Genomic DNA, 22070 nt, shown 5'->3' with positions numbered 1-22070 from the left:
TAGGAGGGTTTTCATTTAAATAACGGGTTGCGGCTGTTGCGCGAGTCCAAGCGCAGAATACATCTGCCCGGATGTAAAGGTAGCATTTAAAAAGGAGTTTGTCAACTTATTCATAAGCACAAGAGCCAACAATAGAATGCCATCATGGCAGCTGCATCACACAAGCGGGTGTGCATGAACTGCTAGGAGGTTTACTATTGCACAACGTTCAACATTTCAACTTATATTTGGAGGGGGGGGCACATTTTACACCGATGTGCAACTGTCACTACACATTCACCTATGAATTTAAGTGTTCAAAAAATATAAAAATGCCATCAGATTCTCACTGGGCAGGCGTTTAGATGTTTAGTATAGAATACATGCACCAAGCGAAGTGACATTATGTGAGCTGTCAGTCACTCCGCTGGGTGCCTGTATTACATATTAATGAGCACTGCGCACAGTCGGGAGCCACTGGTGCAGCCCGAAGGGCCCGTGGGGCACTGTAAACACTGCAGCAATGAGGCTGGCACCATGGCATCTGAACCCAGCTGGGAGGCATCGCCTGGGGCAGTTTGCACTGTGCCCCTCGTAATGCCATGAAAGGCACTGCTCTCCCCTAGCAAGCCAGCCAACTTGAAAGAAAACGTGTGCTGCTGTAGAGTTTAATTATGCAGACTGTAATGCCATCTAGTGGAGGAAATGGAAAGCTTTTTTAAAACGAATACCGTGAAAACCCAGCGTAAAACATGCAGTGCAACATGAAATGTTGCATATTTGCAATAATTAAATGCGTAAAAGGGGATTGTACGTCTATCTGGAGGCCTGGCAGGAGCCATTATTTTCAAGATGGCGTCTGAGCCGTTTGTTTAAACAGGTACCAGTCTTTTTTCGCCATTTCTTTTTGGAAAGGTCCATCTATGTCTCTGCCCGCCAAACTAGGTTTGGTCCCTTTGTTTTGTCGCCTTTGGCAGGCTTCAGGACTGAAGACCGCCTCTGGCGACTGACTGCCTGGGGTGGGCAGTACGTGAGGGAGGTGCCCGAAACTCCCTGTGCTTAGTCTCCTAGAAGACCCGAATGCACTCCATCGTGATTGGCTGGCTGACTGTCGCAAGGACAGCCACCCTGCTGGGTGAGTGCCAGCTAGGCTGGAATGAATGGGAGGAAACTGGATAAAAGGCAAGTCTCTTGGCTTGGAAGGCAGAGACTACGACGGGAACGAAAGAACCGAAGACGAGCTTGAAGAGGACGGCTGCTGCAACTCCTGCACCATTGGTTCGCCCGGTGAAGCCCTGCTGCAAGTCCGAATTGCCAAGTTCATCTCGACAGAGAAGCCCTGCAAAGACGACTTCTCCTTTTGAGTTGGTGGGACCAATCAACTTGACACTAAGCCACCTGGATACCATTCCCGGAGCTGGTTGTATTTTCCTCAGGGTCCTGCAAAAAACTAAAACCAGGGAGAGGGACACCAGTTTGTGTTGCTTGACTACAGCTAGAGGAATTGAAGATTTGCCAGTGCCAGCTTTTTGACCAGTCCCCGTGCAGTGCAGGAGTCCACAAACGTCCTCCCTCTTGTCCCCATGAATGAGGCTCAGGAACAGCGAGATCTGCAGGAACTGCCAGGAACAAAGTCTTCAGCTGCATTTTTTTCTTCATTCATTCATAAGGTATTGTGGAACGAGAGAGTACTTACCTCTTGTGCTGAAAAGTGCTTGAAACTCGCAACTAGCAGGCCGAATCAGCTTGTGACCCAACATATAATTCTTCTTACGAACTACTTCGGAGAACTGCTAGCGACTTTAGCGTTTACTTGTCAGAACAGTTTTACCTATCCAAGACTTCAGCCCATTGACTTTGGCCTATCCAATTGAATTGACTCTTCTGGTGAACTCAAAGTAACTGCACAGTCTAAGAATATCGTAATTCTTTTATGTTCCAACCTATTCCTTTTTGCTCCTCCAAAGTATTCTGAATGCCATTTTGCTCCTCCGTCAAAGTAGTTTGAATGCCTCAGAAACTTAACGAGTATAGTACTGAAGTGTATTCGTGTGATATTTCACTGCCTCCTTCTAGTGAATGTTTTATAAATGACTTGAATAAATTAATACGTGTTTAACCAAGAAACCATGAGTGTAAATTTATTTGAACACCTGATTGTAGACCTCAATGTTACAGCTCACATTCCCTCTTGAGATAAGACTGGCTGCTCAGCTTCGCTACCAAAAACTGTAGTACAGACTTATACCAGAGGTTGGTTTTGCTTACATCTGTAGTCACAGTTGTATGTAGTGGTCCCAAAGGGCACTGCATACCAACTGTGCCTAACAGACACCATACCCTGTTTGGCCTTCTCCGGATTCTCCCTCAGCTTCGCCGTGTTAGCCAACTTCCTCTCAGAAGAAGAGTCAGAGTGGTAACTGGAGATCGAGGCAAATGGGGAGGACTATCATGCCCCGACCGTTGTGGGACCCGAAGCAGCGGCGCACCGGAATGACGTGTGCGCTTAGCCTTATGTTGGGCTACCACCGGTGGAGAGCCCTCAAAGGACTTAGAAGCCCGCTCAGGTTTGCCGGATCTGGGAGCGGATTGCCCCTGGGTACCACCCAGGGCAGAGGCCTTGGCCTGCAGCCACGACTCCAACCGTTGGTATCGATCCTTCATCATGCGCTTCGTGAAGCCACGGCACAATTAGACAATACTTTTCCTTATGCGTCGGGTGCAGGCAGTACAGACACTGGGAATGTTTGTCGTCCATGTACATATTCCGCAAGCTGCAGTCGGAGCAAAGCGAAGAGGGAAGCGCCCTCCTTCATGCCGACATCGCTTGGATCATGTCGGGCGAGAAGAACTTCAGCAAGCTTTCATGAAGAACTCAACGATTTCTGCCCTCGAGGGGCGATTTAAGATGCCAAAAACCGGGCCCCCATTAATCTGAAGAACAAGCGATGGAGCACATGGGCTCATTTCCTATCAAAAAAGTGAAAACACAGAAAAGCGAAGCATGAGGACTCCTAACACTTGAATGTGCGGTAAAAATATGAAGATTGCTGCCAGAGGAGGGACTGAGGTAGAGGACAGTCATTAGCTAGGGGCAGTATGACCCAGAGGTCAATGATTGGTTTATAGGAGAAAGTTTAGAAACAAGCCTTTTTACCGAGGATTCCCAGCCTCACTGGGAATATTCATGAGCATACAAATCCATGCCAGACCCCATATGCTGGTGCAGGTTTCGATTTCCCTAGAACTACTGTTAGGTATTCCAAATAAGGTTTGTGCTTTGGCCTGTGATCCTTCAAGCATAGTGTGTTTTGCTAATTGCTATTACATATAATGTGTGATGGTACTCATTTACCCACCTAGATTTATCTGGGCTACTTGTATTTAAATAAATCCTTTATTTTTACAATACATAGCGTTTCAGTATTTCTTTGAACCATTGGTATTATAATTTCATTTGTACAGATTCTACATCCCTCTATCCCTCCTAAGACAAGCCTGGCTGCTCCGTCTATGCTACCCTGAACTCAGGTGGTAAAGCCATAGCCTGTGGTAAAGCCTGTTCGATTTCAGAAACACTGTCCGAACATCCCTTACAGATGTAGATGGGCCGCCACTAGTGCCAGGCACTTCGTAACACACTGTGCGCCGACTTCAGTCGGCAAGGAAGGGCCTTGAATTGGTAGTGCTTTCCCTGTACGGCGAAGCGCAGGAACTTCCGATGCTTCTTGTGAATGGGGTTGTAAGTGTCCTCTAGATCCAGCAACGTCAGGAAATCCCCTTCCTCCAGTTGGCAGAGCACGTGTTGCAACGTGAACATACTTTAGAAACTGCAGATCGAGAATGGGCTTCCAGGTGCCAGTCTTTACCATGAAGTATCTGGAGTAGACCCCCAGAGTCGCTTTGGAACCATCTCCATCGGCCCTTTCCTCAGCATGGCACGTACTTCCTACAGGTGCTAAGTGATGTGTTGCTCCTGCCAGGACACTGGTGGTATCGGGGGACACTTCTGCTGGAACTCTAGTGTCCGTGGGCAAGAGCGTCCAGCACCCATCAGTCGGATATTTTGCCACTCGCTGACCAAGACCGCCAGCCGGCCTCCCACTGGGGTGCATGGGTGGGGGCCAGACATCCTGGCCGGTTCAATCCTGCTTCGGGGCCTGTGTGCCGCCTTGGGAGCGAAGTCGGCCACCTCCACCGAAAGCCTTGGAACAGCCTCTGTAGGCCTCCAGGGTCGTAGACCGGGAGGGTTGACTGTACGAAGAGGACCCTCAACTGAACCCTTTTGACGATCTGCCAGACTTGCCTTCAGAGACACGAACGGCAGGGCATTGGTGTTGAGTGCCCAGGGCACAAGCAATCTGTGTCAAGCTTAATGGCCTGCAACGACTCGTCGGCAGCCTTCCCAAAGAGGTTGTCCCCGAAGGACATGTCCAGCACCATCATCTGGACCTCCTGACGGAAGTCGGTAGCTTCCAGCCAGCCACGACGACTGAGGCAGACACTGTTCCCCCATCTGCCAGAACCCTGTGTAAATGAACGTCCATGGTCCGATGCCACCTCCCCCCTCCTGCAGGATGGCAAGTGACTCGAGCAGTTTCAGGTAGGAACTCCAGAAGCGGGGCCATCTTCTACCCTCCCACCCCCCGACATACCTGGCCAGGATTGACTGTTGATGCCGAGTAGATCACCTTTCTTCCCATGGGATAGGGTTGGGGGAATTTGGGCATTTCTACCGTTCCACTCTGCGTTGTTCCCCGCGACCTCCTGGATCGTGTGAACCGTTACCTGGTCCTCCTCCCTGAAGTATGGTTGAAGCCGCCTCCTTCTCCCCCCTCCTTTTTGCATCCAAGGGGTCCGTTTCAGACTTGGATGGCATCCTCTTCTCTGGTGTCTTGCCCATCGGCTTGGCCAAAACCTCCCGCCTCTTCTCAGGCTTGTATTAGACGAGATTGTATGCAGTACCCTTTGTGTGCACTACCAAAACCCTGACCTCCTGGCAATAGGAACACAACCTTTGGTATAGGTCTGTACCACACAGGTTGGTAGTGTGTTGAGCAGCCAGGCTCATCTCAAGAGGGGTCAATGTGAGCTGTAGGGGACACATTCATTTAAACTCTTACGCAAGATTTCTTGATTAAATAATTATTAATTTTACAGTCAGAGTAAGCCATCTTCAGAAGGGGGCAATCTAATAGTAACACAAATACACTGCAAAATACACAATCTTAATATTTCTAAGTCAGTAAGTACCCTTTTGGGATGGCACACAGACACTGCCTACACCCTCAAGTGACTTTAGTAACCAGGACACTGTGGACATTAATACACCACCATTTGCATTTAGAATCAGACTTAGGAGCATGTCAAAGAAAAAGATCAGTACAGAACAAGAGATCACACAAATATTCTCAAGCAGGTAAGTACTTTTGGTAACTCCCAATGCAGTTAGTTAACCCCTTCCGGGAAGGAAGAAAACACAATGTCAGGAGGAAGAAGAGTCATTCAGGGAGCCAGGCTAGGCCAAAGTCAATTGGGCAAAATTCTATGTGAGCTGAAGCACTTCTTGCAAGTATATAAAAGTCTTTGCACAAGGTTTTAGAAGTCTTTGTAGAAAATAAGAAATCAAAGCAGGGCCAGTAGCTGTTTAGGCTTGTGAAGTAAAGAAGCTGTCAGCAACTCTACAGTGCAACCACAACAAGTCCAGTTACACAACAAGAGACAAGTTCTTAGACTGTATAGTACCTTTAGATTGAAGAAAAGTGCAGCAGAGGACTTCTGTTCCTGTGCAGCTAATCAGACCCTGGTGTTCCTGGGCCTCAGTCGTGGGGATAAGAGGGAGGACTTCTGGGGACTCCTGCAATGGGACGTCACCGACTGCAACCAGGGGGGACTCCTGCAATGGGACGTCACCGACTGCAACCAGCAATCTCCAAACAAGTGGCACTTCAATGTTTCAGCTCCTTGCGCCTACCGCAAATAGCAACACTGCGGTTCCTTGTTGTCAAATGGGCATTCCTTGTATCTGGGGTCCGGCACTCTGTCGAGGTGGCTCAGGCTCGGTCAGTCCTGCTTTCGGGGAGTCCGGAGTATCTTCCTGGAGCTCCCGGCCAGCTTAAAAGCAACGCACACAATCTGGTGTTCCTCTCCCTGGCTATTCGGTTCCAGCAGCAACTGCAGTGGAATTTCAACCAGCTCCGAGAGGATGTTCAGACGGGCTTACTTTGGAGTTGATTGATCCCATCATTTCTAGTCGAAACTAATTGAGTTTCAGCGCAGCAGCAGGGCTTCACCGGGCAAACCAACGGTCCAGGAGTTGCATTAGGCGTACTCTTCCAAGTTCTTCAGATTCCTTCATCCAGTGGTCGACTCTGCCTTACAAGCCAAAAAGCCTTGCCTTTTGTGCAGGTTTCTCCCATTCATTCCAGCTTAGCTGGAAGTCACCCAGCAGGGCGGCTTGCCCTTGCCGGACAGCCAGCTGGCCAAACACCTAAGAGTGCATTCCTGTCTCTTAGGAGACTAGGCACAGGGAGTTTGACACCTGCCTTGCTTCCTGCCCCCGCCAGACACCCTGGAGCCAGAGGCGGGCTTCACTCGTGAATCCCGACAGATAAAAGCGAACAAAGGGACCAAACCGGGTTTGGTGCGCACAGTAAATCTCAATAAGTACCTTTCCACAAAGAAACGGTGGAAAAAGACGACCAGGGCCATTTTGACAAAAATGGCACCCTTGGGTGCTTTACTGCAGCTGCGAACACAATCCACGTTAAATGCACACCACAGTAGTTAAGCGTAAACTGCCACCAGCCAGTCATCGAGGAAAGGGTAACAAAAATGTTACATGAAAAGCTAGACAAAGGGTATACTAAGTAACCCCCCCAGCACCCTATTGTAAAATAGTGTGTGCTGGGTCTCGATAGTTTACAATGCAAGTAAAGACAATTTCACTTCACTGCTCTTGGAAACAGTACTTTATCCAAGATAAGGTATTTAAGCCTTGGGAAATCAACAAAAAAAAATAAGACTTCCCTGTGTCACTGCACTGCAGGTGCAGTGTGACAATGTAAAAGATTATGCCTATGGAGTTCGTCAGACTCTACAACCAAAAGAAACTGTTCAAATCACATTTAAAATACGAGAGCAGGAAAAAAGGGTTAAACTCTTCAGGTAAAAAAATCAAAGTATTTGAGTCCAGCAAAAGAGCTAGGGGTCTCTAAGGTAGAGAGGAATTAGCAAATTTCTGAGAAATCTCCCTAACAGCTTTTCCCTCAGCTTTGCCGGGTTAGTCGATTTCCTCTTCCGAGGAGAAGCTGGAGCGATGGCTGGAGATGGAGGCCGATGGTTAAGATGAGTGCGCCCTGCCCGTCGCAGGAACCACTTTTGCGGCGGATCCAACAGAAACGGACTTGCGGTGTTAGCTTCGTCTTGGGTCCCCACGGATGGAGCACCCTCAAAAGGACTTAGAAGCTCGCTCGTCGGACCTGCCGGTCCTGAGTGAGGCATACCCCTAGTTGCCACACGGGACAGAGGCCTTGCCGCTGAGCCACGCCGCCAGCCTACTAAGATGATCCTTTATGGTTCGCTTGGAGAACCAGGAGGCAGATTTTACAATCCGCTTCCCTGTGATCCGAATGGAGACAGAGGCACTGGAGGAGTTTGTCCTCTATAAACACATTCCGCAGTTGGAGGAGAGACTGAAAAGGGAGCTTCCCCCTTGTTACGTAACATTGTATGTAGTAACCCTGTGGGACACTACACCAGCCTTGTCCTCTTGGCAACAGGTAACCAAACCTTTGGTATAAGTCTGTACTACACAAGTTGTTAGAGCGACTGAGCAGCCAGGCTCATCTCAAGAGGGGTCAATGTGAGCGGTAGGGTTGCAACATTGAGTTTCACAGTTAAGTACTCAAACACGGCAGGTTTCTTGATTAAATAATTATTAATTTAACAGTTTTAAAATAAGAAAGACCGTACACGGTTATGGAAGCAAGACGTGTGCCTGGACAAAGGTTAACATAGCACTTCAGTAAATACAATGGAGCTTAGCATTCCCAACGCAAATGACATGCTAAAGGTGATATAGCAAAGTAAGAAAATTGAAATCAAATAGGTTACTGTTTAGAGTATTATGAAATGTTTGCATACCGAACAAATGAGTAGCCTTTGTCCGGGAAGACTCTAATTTCCATTATCTGTCCAAACGGGGAGAATGTCTGACGCATAAGTTGCTCTGAAATAAAATAGGATGGGAGAAATAAGGCAATGCCATTTCATAATTATGGTGTGGGTGGCAGGAAGTTTTTTTATTTTGCTCCAAAGACACTGACCTGTTAGTCCTGATGTAACACCACCACAATACACAGTGCAGTTGCTTGGACTCGACTGATTTACGACATCATCATAGGATAACTGCTTGGTGTTTGCTGTAACAAGAAGATTCATTCAGAAAAAGTGGCAGATCAAGCATGCACTAATCTATTAAATATTCAGCCATGCATCTATCATTTTCCCTCCTGGACAATTGACCATGCCTTCACTACAATTACTTTAGTTATTTTGTGTCCACAAAGCAAGGGTAGGGATTCCAGCACTTAACAGAGCATGTATTGCATTTTAATGTACTGACAAGATGCCAACAAAGCCTAAGAAAAGCATAAGAATCGCAATACTTGTTAAGCAAGATTGTATGCAGTAACCTTCAGGGAGCCTACACCAGTCTTGTATGCTTGGTATTAGGCAACCCACCTATTGGTATAGATCTGTACTACACAAGTTGGTAGAGTGAGCAGCCAGACTTATCTCAAGAGGGGTAAATGTGAGCTGTAGCATCGAAATCCACACATACAAGTATCCAAATAACATTTACACAAGGTTTTCCAGTAAAATAATTATTTAATGGTTTTAAATAAGCATTCTTTAAAAAGGGCAATGTGTAACAATAAAAATATACTTCATAACACGTAGGCAAGTAGATACTCTTTAGAGATGCTTCATACACACTTCCTACACCCTCAGGTGACTTCAATTACTAGGACCGTATTGGCATTTATATATCACTTTTGCACTTGGTTAATTCTGAGGTTGTGAAAAAGTGTAACAGGTTCTCACAGCAGGCAAGCAATTAAATTCACACAATGAAGTATAGATAAAAACTGTGCCCAGCAATAAGTTCAAACAAGTTACCACCTATGAGGGACAGCTAGACTTCTGTCCCATTGACTTTGATTCTAAGTCAAAGTCAATTTGAAAAAATGTCTATTGAGCCAAGGCACAATAGCACAAAAAGTCTTGCACAAAGTTAGAGAGTTTGTAGAAAATCACTGTTGGGCCACAAGCTGAGATCAACTGTGCAAAAAGCAGCTATTACAAAGTCTCAAATGAGATGATGCAATCTACAGTCAGAAGAGGCAGTACCTTAAGTTAGAAGGAGACAGCTACCTTCTTTCCTGGTTGCAGACTTTCAGATCCTGTGTTCCTGGGCCTCAGTCGTAGGGACAAGAGGGAGGATGTCTGGAGGACTCCTGCACAGCAGTTCGGAGGTCGGTTGCAGCTCCGGGCTCTTTTCAGTTCAGCGGGACTGCGTGGTTTCAGCTACCAGAAACTAGCACCAACGCAGATCTTGGACACTTGGACTTTCTTCACTCCTTGAGTCCAGCACTCTGGTGAGGTGACTAGAGCTTGGGTCGTCCTGCTTCAAGTGGGTCCTCGGAATCTTCCTGGAGCTCTGGTACAGTTTAAAGAAGATGCACTCGACTACATCTCTCTCGACCCCTGGCAATGTGTTCCAGCAGCAGCAAAGTAGTACAGTCAGTTGGGGAAGGTCATCCAGCAAAGTTAGGCTTGGGGTTAGTTGGTCCCACTAACCCCAAGACTAGACTAAGAAGTCATCCTCTCCGGAGCTTCTCTAATCTATTCGGAAAAGCAGTTTCAGCACTGCAGCAGGGCTTCACGACAGGCCAGCAGTGGGACTTCGTAACTGAGGGAAACTCGAGTGAACATGCACATGCGACTATACTCTTGCAAGTGATCACAACCAGGGAACATGTATGTACGGTAATGGGAAGTACGAGGTCAATGGAATAGATTGAATAGGATTTCAGGTGATGTGTTAAGGAGTAGATTGGATAAGAAGTTGGTTATGTATTGAAATTGGTGCATATTTTTGATTTTCCACTTTTTATAATGAAAAAGGGAGCCTCCACGTAAAGAGACAGGTATGGGATAGTCAGCCATAATCGGTTGAGACGGTAGTACCACGCATTATTCTTGTATGACGATAAAAGCGACGGGATCCTCAGCATATTTTAAAAACTGGGAAGGTGTTATTACAAGGATAAGGAAAATATGTAGTGGCTCGGTATGAGGAATAGGACTGGATTTTAGTCAATTATGTTTGTATATTTTCTCTTGCTGTCTTTTGTGGTAAGAAAGGAAGAAAGGTGGATGAATAGCAGTGTACGTGTGAAATCAAAGTGAAAAAAACTCAAAAGGGGTGGGTTGGCAGGGGGGGGGGGGGGAATACGTTACTTACCTGTAACTGCTGTTCTCCAGCATGGGTCTGGCATGGATTCACATGCTCATGAATAGCCCATCTTCAGTTTAGTTTCTAAACTGTCTTTCTCCTATAAACAAACCACTAAGCTCTGGGTCATAATGCCCCAGCCAATGTCTGCCCTCTACCTAAGCCCCTCCTCCAACAGCCATCTTCATATTTGGTAGCACGTAAAGTGGCAGTAGGACCAAGAGAATAGGGGCAGGCGGGAGGGTTTGCATATGAATCCATGCCAGACCCATGCAGAAGAACAACAGTTACAGGTAAGTAACTTGTTCCTTCTCCAGCATGGGGTCTGGCATGGATTCACATGCTCATGAATAAAGAATATAGCAGGACACACATGCACAACCACAGGAGGTGGCAAGGCCCAACAGAAGCAATCTCTTACCTCCTCACCAGGCTCACCTTCCAGCAAACAGGTTGCGCAGCACTGCTTGGCCAACTCTGGACTCCTCCTTGAACCCCTGTTGACGCAGTAGATTTTCGTAAAGGTGTGTGTCGACCATCACTTGGCAGTCCTGCAGATGTCCAGCAGGGGCACAACAGACAGGAACGCTGTAGTTGCAGCGATTGCTCTGGTTGAATGATCTCTCAGACGGCCAGGCAACAGTCGGTTTGCCAACCAATGACAATGGGCGATGCAGACGGAGAGCCACCTGGAAATGGAAGCCTTGGAGAGGGCCTTCCCTTGGATCACAGGGCCAAAAGTTGCAATGTCTTTCCGGAAACCATTTGTGCGGTCCACGTAGAACTTCAGTGCTCTAGCCACATCCACAGAGTGCAAAGTCCTCTCGGCTGGCGACGAAGGCGTCGGAAAGAACACCGGAAACACCAAGGGCTCGTTTAGATGAAAGTCTGATGGCACCTTGGGCATGGAGGGGTGCGCCCGCAGCACCACCCTCGTGTCTTGAAATGTCAAAGGAGGCTTACAGGACAAGGCCTGAATCTCACCCACTCGTGCCAAGGTGATGGCCACAAGGAACGTAGTATTCCACGACAAAAACTTTAGTGGAACTGTCTGCATAGGTTCGAATGGAGGGCCCATGAGCCTAGTCAGCACCACATTGAGTTCCCATGCCGGGGCTGGAGCCTTCACTGGCAGGAATTAACGGCACGGTCGTTTAATAAACTCCCTTAACCAGACGGTGTGACCATAATGACCGTATCTGGTGTAGCGCGAGATAAATCGCCAGATGAACTTTGATGGAAGCATGGGCCAGTCCTGCTTTGACCAAAGACCGCAAATACGGCAGCACCTGAGGAGCTGTGACCCGCAGAGGGTCGATCTGTGCACGGCATCCATATTCCATTTATGTCCGTAGCATTTAAGAGTAGAGGATGCCCTGGTAAGCACCTCCTTGCAATCCGCTAGGAGGTCATAACCCCCCGAACTCTAAAGCTTCAGGAGCCAGGCTTTCCCTTTCTGCGATCCTGGTGCAGAATTGCGCCTCCTTCTCTGGCCAGATCTGCGAACAACGGAAGCTTGACTGGAGGGGACTGACATGTCGAGAAGGTCCAGGTACCAGATAGGCCTCGGCCACACCAGTGTGATGAGGATCATCCTGCACAGACACCGTCTCAGGTGATTAACTAGTCGAAGAGGCAACGGAGGGAATGCATACAGAGACAGGCCGTCCCAGGGGAATGAGACTGTCCCCCATGCTCCCCAGCTGGGGAAACCTGCTGGCGAACTTCTGACACTTGGTGTTCGTCGCTGTCGTAAATAGATTGATCTGGGGATTGCCCCATTTGTGGAACCAGTGATCCACTTGGTGCTACCGAAGCTCCCACTCATGGCAAGAGCGCAGCTTCCTCCTGAGCGAGTCGGCAACAGTGTTCTTCACTCCTGCCAGATGAAACAGGATCAGAAACATCCCCTGGGCTATGGCCCAGTGCCATAGGTCCTGCACTTCTCTGGAGAGAGCTGGGGATCTGGTGCCCTCCTTGCTTCCTGATGTAAAACATTTTCGTGGTCGGTCTGAAGACCTGCACCACCTTGCCCTTGAGGGACGGCAGGAAAGACTTGAGGGTCCAAAACACTGCCCGTACCTCCAACACAATGTGCAACGGTTTCTCCTCTGGTAGCCACAGGCCTCTTGCATGACGACTTCCGGTGAGAGCTCCCCATCCTTCCAGGGAGGCGTCCGTTGTTAGTCTCCTGGTGCAGTGGGGTCTGGAAATCCGCACCTCAGGACAGATGTGCGCAAACCCTGACTCTTAACCACTATCACTCAGAGGAAACTCTCGTAGAGTGATCTTGTCCTCAAAGCTTCCCAACGCTTGAATCCAACTGGCGTCGAGGAACTGTAGGGGACGCATCCGTAGCCTGCACAGCCGAATGAGGTATATGCATGACGACATCATGCCGAGCAGAGACTTGATGGACCCTCACCCTTGCCATCGACAGGGCCAACAGCCGTTGTACCTTGCCCAAGAGGGCCACTAGCCTCTCCTCCGGCGGAGACACCTAGCACGATACGGTTGATTCGGTATCTCAGAAACAGTATCCTGCAATGGAATCAAGCAGGACTTTGCATAGTTCACCGAGAACCCCAGATCCGACAGTAGGCGCACGGTCTTTGCCGGGTGGTCGACAGTGGTCTCCTTCCAGCTGGCCCGGATTAGCCAGTCATCCAGATAAGGGTGGACGTGAATCCCCATAGTCGCAGCTGCGCCGCCACTGGCGCCAGCCACTTGGTGAAAACCCTTGGCGCCGGCTTTGAATTGGTAGTGCTTCCCTTGCACCACGAAACACAGGAACTTGCGGTGCCCCTTGTGAATGGGGAAGTATGCATCCTCAAGTCCAGCGACAACAGGAGTCCCTCTTCCAGCTGTCTAGCACATGCTGAAGAGTAACCATGCAGCACTTGGGACTTGCTGTATTTGTTCAGTCGACCAAGGTTGAAAATGGGCCTCCAGCCCCCAAGTCTTCTTTCTGACGAGTAAGTACCTTGAGTACACTGCGGAGCCCCAAGCCTCTTGAAGACTAGCTCCATCGCGTTTTTCTGTCGCATGGCCCGCACTTCCAGCAACAGCTGAGGGTCGTGGTTTTCCTACCAGGTCACTGGTGGTATTCTGGGACACTTCTGTTGAAATTCCAGGGTGTGTCCGTGGGCGAGAGCGTCCAGCACCCAACTATCGGAGATGGTCTTCCACACGCTGACCAAGTTCGCCAGCGGGCCTCCCACCAGGGTGCATGGGTGGAGGGCTTGACTCCACGGCTGGTTCAATCTGGCTTGGACGTCGAAGGGCTGCCTTGGGGGCCCTGGCGACGACGTCCTCCGAAGGCCTTGGAGCGGCCCCTGTTTGTCCACTGGGCTGAAGAGCGGGAGGGTTGGCGGTAAGAAGAGGATCCCTGACGAACCCCTTGGAGGGTCCTTGGGACTTGCTGCCTGAGGTCCGAAAGGACGGCTTCCACTGGAGGTGGGTGTAGGGGGGGGGGCCTCTTCTTGGCCAGGGGTTCGCCCCATTAAGAGGAGGGGGGGGTGGTTCAGCACAGTCGGCATCCTTGTCTGGATCTCCAAGACAAGCGTATGCAGTGCTGAAAGGGTGTCCACCGAGCAGTCTCTAGGAGGTACCTGAGGTGGGGATGGCAGCTGAGATGCAGGTGGAAAAGGCAGCTGGGGCACCGGCTGGGAGTACAGACCATCATCTCCTTGCTGCTCTTCCTCGGCAGTGTCATCACCTGTGTCGGCGCGCTCGTCGTAGCCTACATCTCTCCTCCTATACGGTTTGCAGACCAGTGAGCTCATCCTCAGGAGATATCTGTACCCTGGAGGGCCACCGCACCCCCCACCCCGTTTGCATCCAGTAGTGAAGGTCTCGGGGAGATGGCGGGCATGCTCTTCTTCAGGGTCTTCTCTATGGGCCGGAACGCAGCCTCCCTCCTGGGAGAAAGGGACACCCTCGCCTTAGGGGTCATGTCCTGCGAGAACGTCTCGGCAGCCTATGCCAGAGATGCTGCCACCCCTTTGATGGAAGGCTGGGCCTTCGCCAGGTGCACCTGGGCCTTCATGGTCAGGGCCAGAGCCTTGTCCTGCTTGGCCTTCTCCTTAGGGGGGAGGGTCCGAGCCCCGTTCCCCCGTGGACTTCTCCGGTAGGACAGACTTGGAATTCTCCTTGAGTTGAGTTTGCCCAGATGGTCTGACTTCCTCTTGGCCAAAGATCCTGCGCGGTGACTCAGAAGGCTGCTGGAGACATCGAAGGCGCCCTGACCGCCACAGAGCCAGTCGCAACGGCGCTTCCGGTGACAGTGGACTTGCAGTGCTTAGCCTTTTGTTGGACCACCACAGGAGGGGCACCCTCAAGGTCCTAGAACCATTGTTAGCTTCAGGTTTTTTCCCCCCCTTAGGTACTCGTGCCTACAATGATAAAAGGGAGGATTCCCAACCATAAGAATTAAATGGATGAGACATAAGAGGATGTAAGCTTTTAGGAACAGTTATGGGGATGTATTGTGATCTTGTTTTTTGTTTGTTCAGTTGGTAATGCGCACCGACCCTTAAGTAACTGGGCGTAGCAGAGAAAATTATACTTTAGGCTTAGCTACAAAATATACAGCAAGTACAACATGGACATAGACCTTAGTTACTACGTGCCAGTTACAATGATGCAGTGGTGCTATAGGTCCCATAGCACGGTTGCATATCTTGGAATGATGCAGAATGAGGCTCCGTCCTCTCGACTGAAAGCAAGAGGAAAAAGGTGTGTAGCATGAGATCAGCTGGAGCTATCTTTTCATTAACATAAGCAGTGCCAAGAGCATACAAATGCCTCTCTGAATCTACTGAAAGCTATAGTTTCATTTACAAATGTAGTTTAAAAGACAGCGAAACAAGATTATGCACAACCAAAGTAAATTCCATCCAAGAAAAACTCACTGTGGAACTGATCACATTTAAGACTCACTTTCAAACGTGCTCTTTGGTGCTGGAGGTTTTCGTGTTGCCCAGTTAGTTCGAATTTGCCTTCCTCCAAGCCACTGACCACCCATTTGCTGTATGGCATTTTCTGCATCCTAAACAAAAACAATTTGAGTTGCCAATTACTTGCACATCACCAGTGAACAGTTAGTTGCAGGTGCAATAATCATCCAAGCAGCAAATTGTTACAAAATTGTTAAGGGCAATTAAGTTTGAAACGTTTGACCATGTCCACCATAACAATGCCCCTCCACCAGTTAAAATAGTAGGGCTGCTCTACTACATCAAAAGCTAGCAGAAGCACAAATGGTTGGCTTAAATAACCAAATAAGCATTAGTGATGAGAAAGCTTTTTGCAACCTTCCCTTCATTGACATCAATGAAACCCACAAAGGTTTTGTTATTGTTTTATGGGGGTTCTGCCTTTCAGAGGCAAGGATAGCCTTTCTTGCTTTACTTACCTTGCTTAGCACCTCCGTTTTGTGGGTACTGGTCAGTCCACAAGGCAACCAATGTAGCCCGCTCCCTGAACCGCCCCCTCCCAAGTAAAACTATTGCCAAGCCCCCTCGAGGAAAACATGGGCAGTGTACTTTTTTTTTATAGGAACCTCGCACCCTCCCCTTGGACATCCTTCAAGCCCCCGGATGGGAGACAGCAACAGCTTGAGGAGCAGTGCCTTAAAGTATGGAAAGGGTACTTTATAAAAGCAACAAAAATGTTACTAAAGGGATAAAATGTGGTTAAAACTGGCTTGTAGCAGCAGATATTTTTCGATCCTGGATTTAGTTTTGCATGTGTGCACTTTTGCATTTCACTGCATAACGGCATTTCAAATACAATATACGCAAAATGGCCTTACCATGTTTTTGACATGTTTTTTTGTTTTTTAATTAATAGTCAATACATTAAAAACCTTTCTCCGGTAAGGATTCCGTCAAGAAAACAGCAGTGTCTTCCTTGTGGAATGTGAGGGCAGGGAAAGTCTGATCCTAAACCACTGCGGCTAAAGGGATTTCTGTTGCTGGGCAAATGTGGGGCAAGAGGCTGCCCAGGTTTGGACAGCACTTGCCAGTTTTAATGGTGCAGATCCTACCCCATTGCAGAACTCAAATCCAAGATAAAATCCAAGATAAAATGAAGACTTCTGCAGCCATTCTTCAGATCATCGCTGGAGCCAAGACTAGTACCCAGCTGAAGACCTGTGGACAGTTGAATACTTCCAGCACTGCCTCCAGCAAAGTCCTGGTGAAGCCCTGTTCGTCTGCATCCATCTCTAGAAGAATCTAGTCAGTGCTCCAAAATCTAGGCTAGTGGGGCCACCTAGCCTTGACCTCTGCACGCAGATCTTGCCATCTGAAGCCTTCAGAAATATTCCAGGAACTACCTGTTGGCTGACCAGCTTAGTCAAAGGCCCATTTTCTGTGCACCAATTGCTGCGAGTTTTTACTTTGGACTCTGCATTTGTTCAGCTTGTGGCCAAGAAGATGTCTCTTCTCCTGCTGTTGCTGCTCTCCAATTTGAAGAGAAGTCTTCCAAGAGCAGATTTTGTGCTCGCCATGAGTCGCTTGCCACCGTTTTGAGTGCAGTGATAAATTGCTGCTGCCAGCCGGTGTCCCAGGAGTTGGGATTTACTGACATTGTGGAAGTCGTGGTGCCAGCTGTCCACCATCAGGAAGCATCAGAGCGGAGCCTGAACTACTGCTTAGTCGGAGCACAACCTGACGCTGAAAGACTACTTCATCTACAGCCGTGGCCTCCCTATAACAGTAAGATCCCAGTGAATTAAAGGAACTCTGGGGGTGGTTCCAAATTGAATCAAAATGGGAGTCGTGGTGGATGTATATCCTTTCTCTTGCTCCCACACCCTTCCATAGACTTAGCCATAGGGTCAAGAACAAAGTCCTTATCAAATCTCTCCTTGCGGTCAGTGGACCCATCCTGGGCTAGTGTGGTGGGATTGAGAGGACTTCTGCAAATTGGTACTTGCCTTTGTTTGTGTGCCGGCAACACCCAACGCGTTAGCTTTGCTAAAACTTGTTATCCACTTTAAAATCCTCCAGACTGTCTGAAAAGGTTTTTGGCTTGGGACTAGCGACTCCTACGGGCACTCACTATGCCCACTTACTTTAGCAGTAAAGCACAGCTGAAGCACAAGGCAATTTATTTTCCGAGACATGGCATATAGTTTTCATTACAGTTTCTTTACACATCTGAATATACAACTTTGCTTGACCTTATATTCTGCAATGAATTGATAGATTTACAAGTAAAGTGCTTGGTTCGCTAGTGAGAACTCCTGTCGTAAATGTAAACATGTATATGGTATTGTGGTATTACCCATTGGTTTTGTTGCATAGTGTGCACCCAGGCCTGATAAGAGTATTTTTAAACTTTGGAATATTGGACTGCTTTGTGTGTTACTGGACGACTTCACTGCCACCAGTATTCCTTAAGTCCAACCCTTACTGCTCAACTTGCTACCTTAATAGAGTTAGGGAATACCTGTTTTACTACTGGTCCCACAGAATTCAGAAATCCACTTAAATTGCAGCAATTTGTGTTTAGTCCAGCATCAGAGCAGGAACTCTGAAGCCACGATAGTAAACCTGGGTCCGGAATGTGACATAGGTTATGTATTTTGTATATAGTCCGCTTACCCACTTATTGAAGAAAGAAACAAAGCCGTATCCTTTTGACTTTCCTGTGGCCATATCTTTCACGACGCGTGCATCTCTAAAGAAAACAAGAAAGCATTAGCCTGTAATACACAATTATCAACAAAATAATGAAAGATGCAATTTCCCCAACATACACACAGCACTCCTCACCTTTTAACGTGAGCTACCAGCAAAATATTTAAAGCACATTTCACCTCTTATGCTAAACTAGGAGTTTATGTAGTAGCACAGTTTAGTCATTTTTGAAAACATGCAATCAATATTTGGTACAGAACATTCCTCTTAGCCAAGGTTGGTTTCCAATCCACCCCCCGCAACTGCTTCCACAAACAAGCATGGTCAAAGCAGCTATCCAAAAGACTCACAGCCACTTACAGCTATCTAGCATATTAAAAGAATGGCTCTTTAACCATGCAATATTATAAACTTGCTATTTGCGAACACATTCTACCTTTTCATTAAAAAGATAAAATAGAAAAAATATTTAAAAAAATAGGAATGAAAAGGCATACGTCGCCTGTTAACTGAATTCTTTTCTGTTAATTTCTCAGGACAATTCGTTACCCCCATTTTGGACTGGGCAGCTGTAAATTTTGAGAAATTGGACATTTTCAGAAAAGGTTGCAGTATGGAAGAAAAGTAACACTGAAACACTTACGGCTTTTTAAACTATTAACTAAGGAAGTATTTTCAAAGACTTTTAAAACAGGAATACAGGTCGGATTGGAAACTAAAAGAAAAAACAATTTCATTGAAGTAAAAAAAAGTAAGAAAAACTACAACATTTATCTACTGTGATGTGTAGCTTGAAGTTAGGCAGGGAATTGCTGTCCATTCTTCAGACACTCTGCAAAATAACCAGAGTCCCATTATTGGAGATCTAATAAAATCCTAAGTATAAGTTTATTCCATAGATTGGAAAACTGGAATATTAAAGATTCTCAGGCAATTTGCTCACAATTTAGCAAAGTTCAAAAACATTAAGCACTCGTACATACACCCCCAGAACATACTTTTGCATCAAGAGGTTGAGAAAGCCATGCAGTACACAACATAGTAAATCCAAAGACACACAAGAATGTGATTAAATAAAACAGCAGGTAGAAATTCAAAGCCAGACTTCTAAAAACAATAGATTAAGAAAACCCAAAACTCCCCTCTGGGAGAAACACTGAAAAGGGGATTGAAATTTGATGGACATGTATTACTTAAGTGGTGAGAGGGTTCGGATATTACTGCTGCAGCAACTCGCTCCATTGTTCATACTTTGATTTCAAGGTCTGTGGACAAAGGACAACTAAAGCCTGTCTTCATCAAACAATTTGGAAGGTGTTTGCACGCTAATGGAGGGATAAGGCTATGGCGTTCACGACAACAAATATGCAGGTTACAAAAACAGACCGTTGACAGCCGCAACTTTGTTGGCCAAATCCATGAAACCACCGGGATGGGGGCCCGACATACTGGCAGGTTCAGTGATGCTTTAGGGCCTGCACACATCAGAAGTATACCACAGCCCTCTTAATGGTGACAGGTTTGTTAGAATACTAAAATGTCATGAGAAACACCTTTTCTAGTACTAAGCACAGCTTTCATTTACAGCAGTGACACTATGCACCGAACACATTAAATTGCCATCACAACAAATAATCAAATGGGACTTAATTCAAACTGCCAAATCAGCCCATGTAAACTATAACTAGGTCTAATCCCTTTACATTTGTCAAAAAAGGTTACCCACTATAGTGGCTACTGTAGTTAGTCTATAGTCATGGGATGTCAACCATACAGGACAGCACTGGAGCACTCAGCACAGCAGTAACAATTGCTGAGGTCACATTTGCAAAAACATCCGTAAGCAGTATCCTCAACCACTCATTCACTACTTATGCAGTAAAGGAGACTACGATTGAGTAGTTGCAGTGCCAACTTACTCCTACATACTGCCCTCTTTCCTTCATAATCATGGGAGACCTAACAAACAGAGGCAGAAACAAAATTCCACTCGAGTAATAAAAAAACACTAATAATTTTTATGAACTAAGCATAAAGATTCAGGAAGACCCCCAGATGTTAGGGTAGATGTCTCTATGTGAAATCCCCACTGTGTTAAGGCAGTTTTTCTCAAGTCCAACTAAGAGCTTAGAAAACTGACAGTACAAGACTCCACTTTTAGTATAAGCCTATACCACCCGAGTATATGATGGCATAGGCAGAGCAGCCAGGCTGATCTTAGGAGGGAGAGAGGGCTGTAGGAAGGAACTTTTATACCAAGGGTTCAACAGAAACACTTACAAACAGAAGCATTATACAAAATAAAAGGTTTATTAAAAATACAGTTAGGCCAAGTTAGGTCTTGGGGGGGGGGGGGGGGGGGGGGAAGTACTTTGACAGAATCATAAACGCATTATAAAAACAACTCTTGAAGGTAAAACATCCCAAAGCATAAACCTTGTTCAGAAAACGAACACTATTTCAAGGCAAGTGAGGCCTTATCAAACACATTTAGTATAGGGCATAGTTACTTCAATACAAGGGTACTAGACCGTAGCAGTTGGGCAGGGACACTGTGTTAAGGAATCACTTAGTAAACCAACCTGCAAGTATACCTTTCTGAATAGTCGAACACAAATTCAAGCAACAGTAGAAACCTATAACATTCAGGATAACAGTTATACTAGCTGAGCAAGACCTTTTGGCGTAATCTACAATTAGTTGCTATTCAGATCAGAGAAAAACAGACTACGGTAAGCAAGAACTCTACACCAATTTAGGATTGCACCAGGCAGATCAGCGTCAGCTACACCTGCTGAACACTTAAGAATGCACATAGCTATTCTAGGCAAGTAAAACCTATGGTTGGAATATACTATTAGTTGCTTTTCAGGTCAGTGGGACACAGACTAAGGTAAGCAATAACTTTCCAATTTTTTTAAGATGACCCAGGCAGACCAAGGTAAGTAAAACCTGCATACATTTTAAAGGAGCCATCTAAAAAAGGTAGGTATAACCGCAAGACTGTTTTAGCATCTGTATAAAAACAGACCAGGGAAAGCAAACCCCAATATTACACTTCAGGAATGACTGTTATTCCAGATGGGTAAAACCCAAGGCCGACTTAGTTTCGACAGGCCATACAGCAGGTCAGGGGAAGCAAGACCCAGTTGGTGAACTTGCACACTAGTATTCTGCAAGAAATAGTTAAGTGAGGCCAACAGCATTACTTTTGGGAAGAGGCACAACTAATTCACAGGCGGGTAAAATAAACATACTTTTCAGAATGGCACAACACATTCAATGCAAGTAAACTTTTATAACTGCTCTCACTCAGTTACAATTACCAACCAACTCATTTACATTAAGTCAACTTTCAAAAACAAGTTCTCTTTTCTAGGCAACAGAAATACTTAGAAAGTCTTTCCCTTATTCTTGGAGCACGAGTGTTCTCAGTGGCAGAAAGGAGGACGGGGGACCAACTCTCATCCAATCAACAGACAGTTAAGGAAGGCACAGAAGTAGCAAAAGTCAGAGTTCCCAAGGAAGACTGTTCAAACAGTGTTACACTGATGTTGAAAGGGTCCAGGGACTTCTGATAAGATACTCCAAGAGGATTCCAGCAGTGGGTCGGGTTGAACTAGATAAGGGGACTCCCAGTCACAAGAAACACCCAAAGCTACACAGGAATCACAAAGGCTTAAAGGTAGGTAAATACCCCAGCTTTACCAACTCAGCACGGAAGAGTTGCAGCAGGGGAGACTTCAGGATCTGCAGCCAAACCTGTTTGATGGATTAATTTCCCCTGAAGACTGGGATTTTGCAGCAAGGATCAACAGGGAAGGCTGCAAGCAAGTGTTTCATCATTGCTGGATGCGGCTTTGGTTTTGGCGCCCTTTAAGAACCAGAAGACTGAATATCGCAGATTGGATTTGCATCAC

At 46.9% G+C, this 22070-nt stretch overlaps 1 protein-coding gene and 1 long non-coding RNA gene across 4 annotated transcripts in view; one reads left to right on the top strand and one right to left on the bottom strand.

Annotated features, from left to right (window-relative positions):
• The window catches only part of LOC138492006 (uncharacterized), a 1139453-nt gene that overhangs the window by 327908 nt on the left and 789475 nt on the right, over positions 1-22070 (top strand). The window lies entirely within an intron of this gene.
• TIA1 (TIA1 cytotoxic granule associated RNA binding protein) overlaps positions 1-22070 on the bottom strand; it is a 169869-nt gene that overhangs the window by 87716 nt on the left and 60083 nt on the right. For 2 of the 3 annotated variants that reach the window (XM_069618913.1, XM_069618914.1), the window contains exons 7-10: positions 18115-18190; positions 15443-15551; positions 8307-8402; positions 8125-8209 (exon numbers count right to left, since the gene is read on the bottom strand). In XM_069618913.1, the coding sequence (XP_069475014.1) occupies positions 8125-8209; positions 8307-8402; positions 15443-15551; positions 18115-18190 (366 nt within the window). Of the gene's footprint in view, positions 1-8124; positions 8210-8306; positions 8403-15442; positions 15552-18114; positions 18191-18647; positions 18690-22070 lie in introns of those variants that run through there. The other variant, XM_069618915.1, reaches the window with a different exon arrangement.

Source organism: Ambystoma mexicanum, chromosome 10, assembly GCF_040938575.1.
Source record: "Ambystoma mexicanum isolate Mex_15411 chromosome 10, UKY_AmexF1_1, whole genome shotgun sequence".
NCBI classification, from domain to species: domain Eukaryota; kingdom Metazoa; phylum Chordata; class Amphibia; order Caudata; family Ambystomatidae; genus Ambystoma; species Ambystoma mexicanum.
Note: the sequence above shows the minus strand (reverse complement) of the source record. Positions and strands in the feature narration are given on the sequence as shown.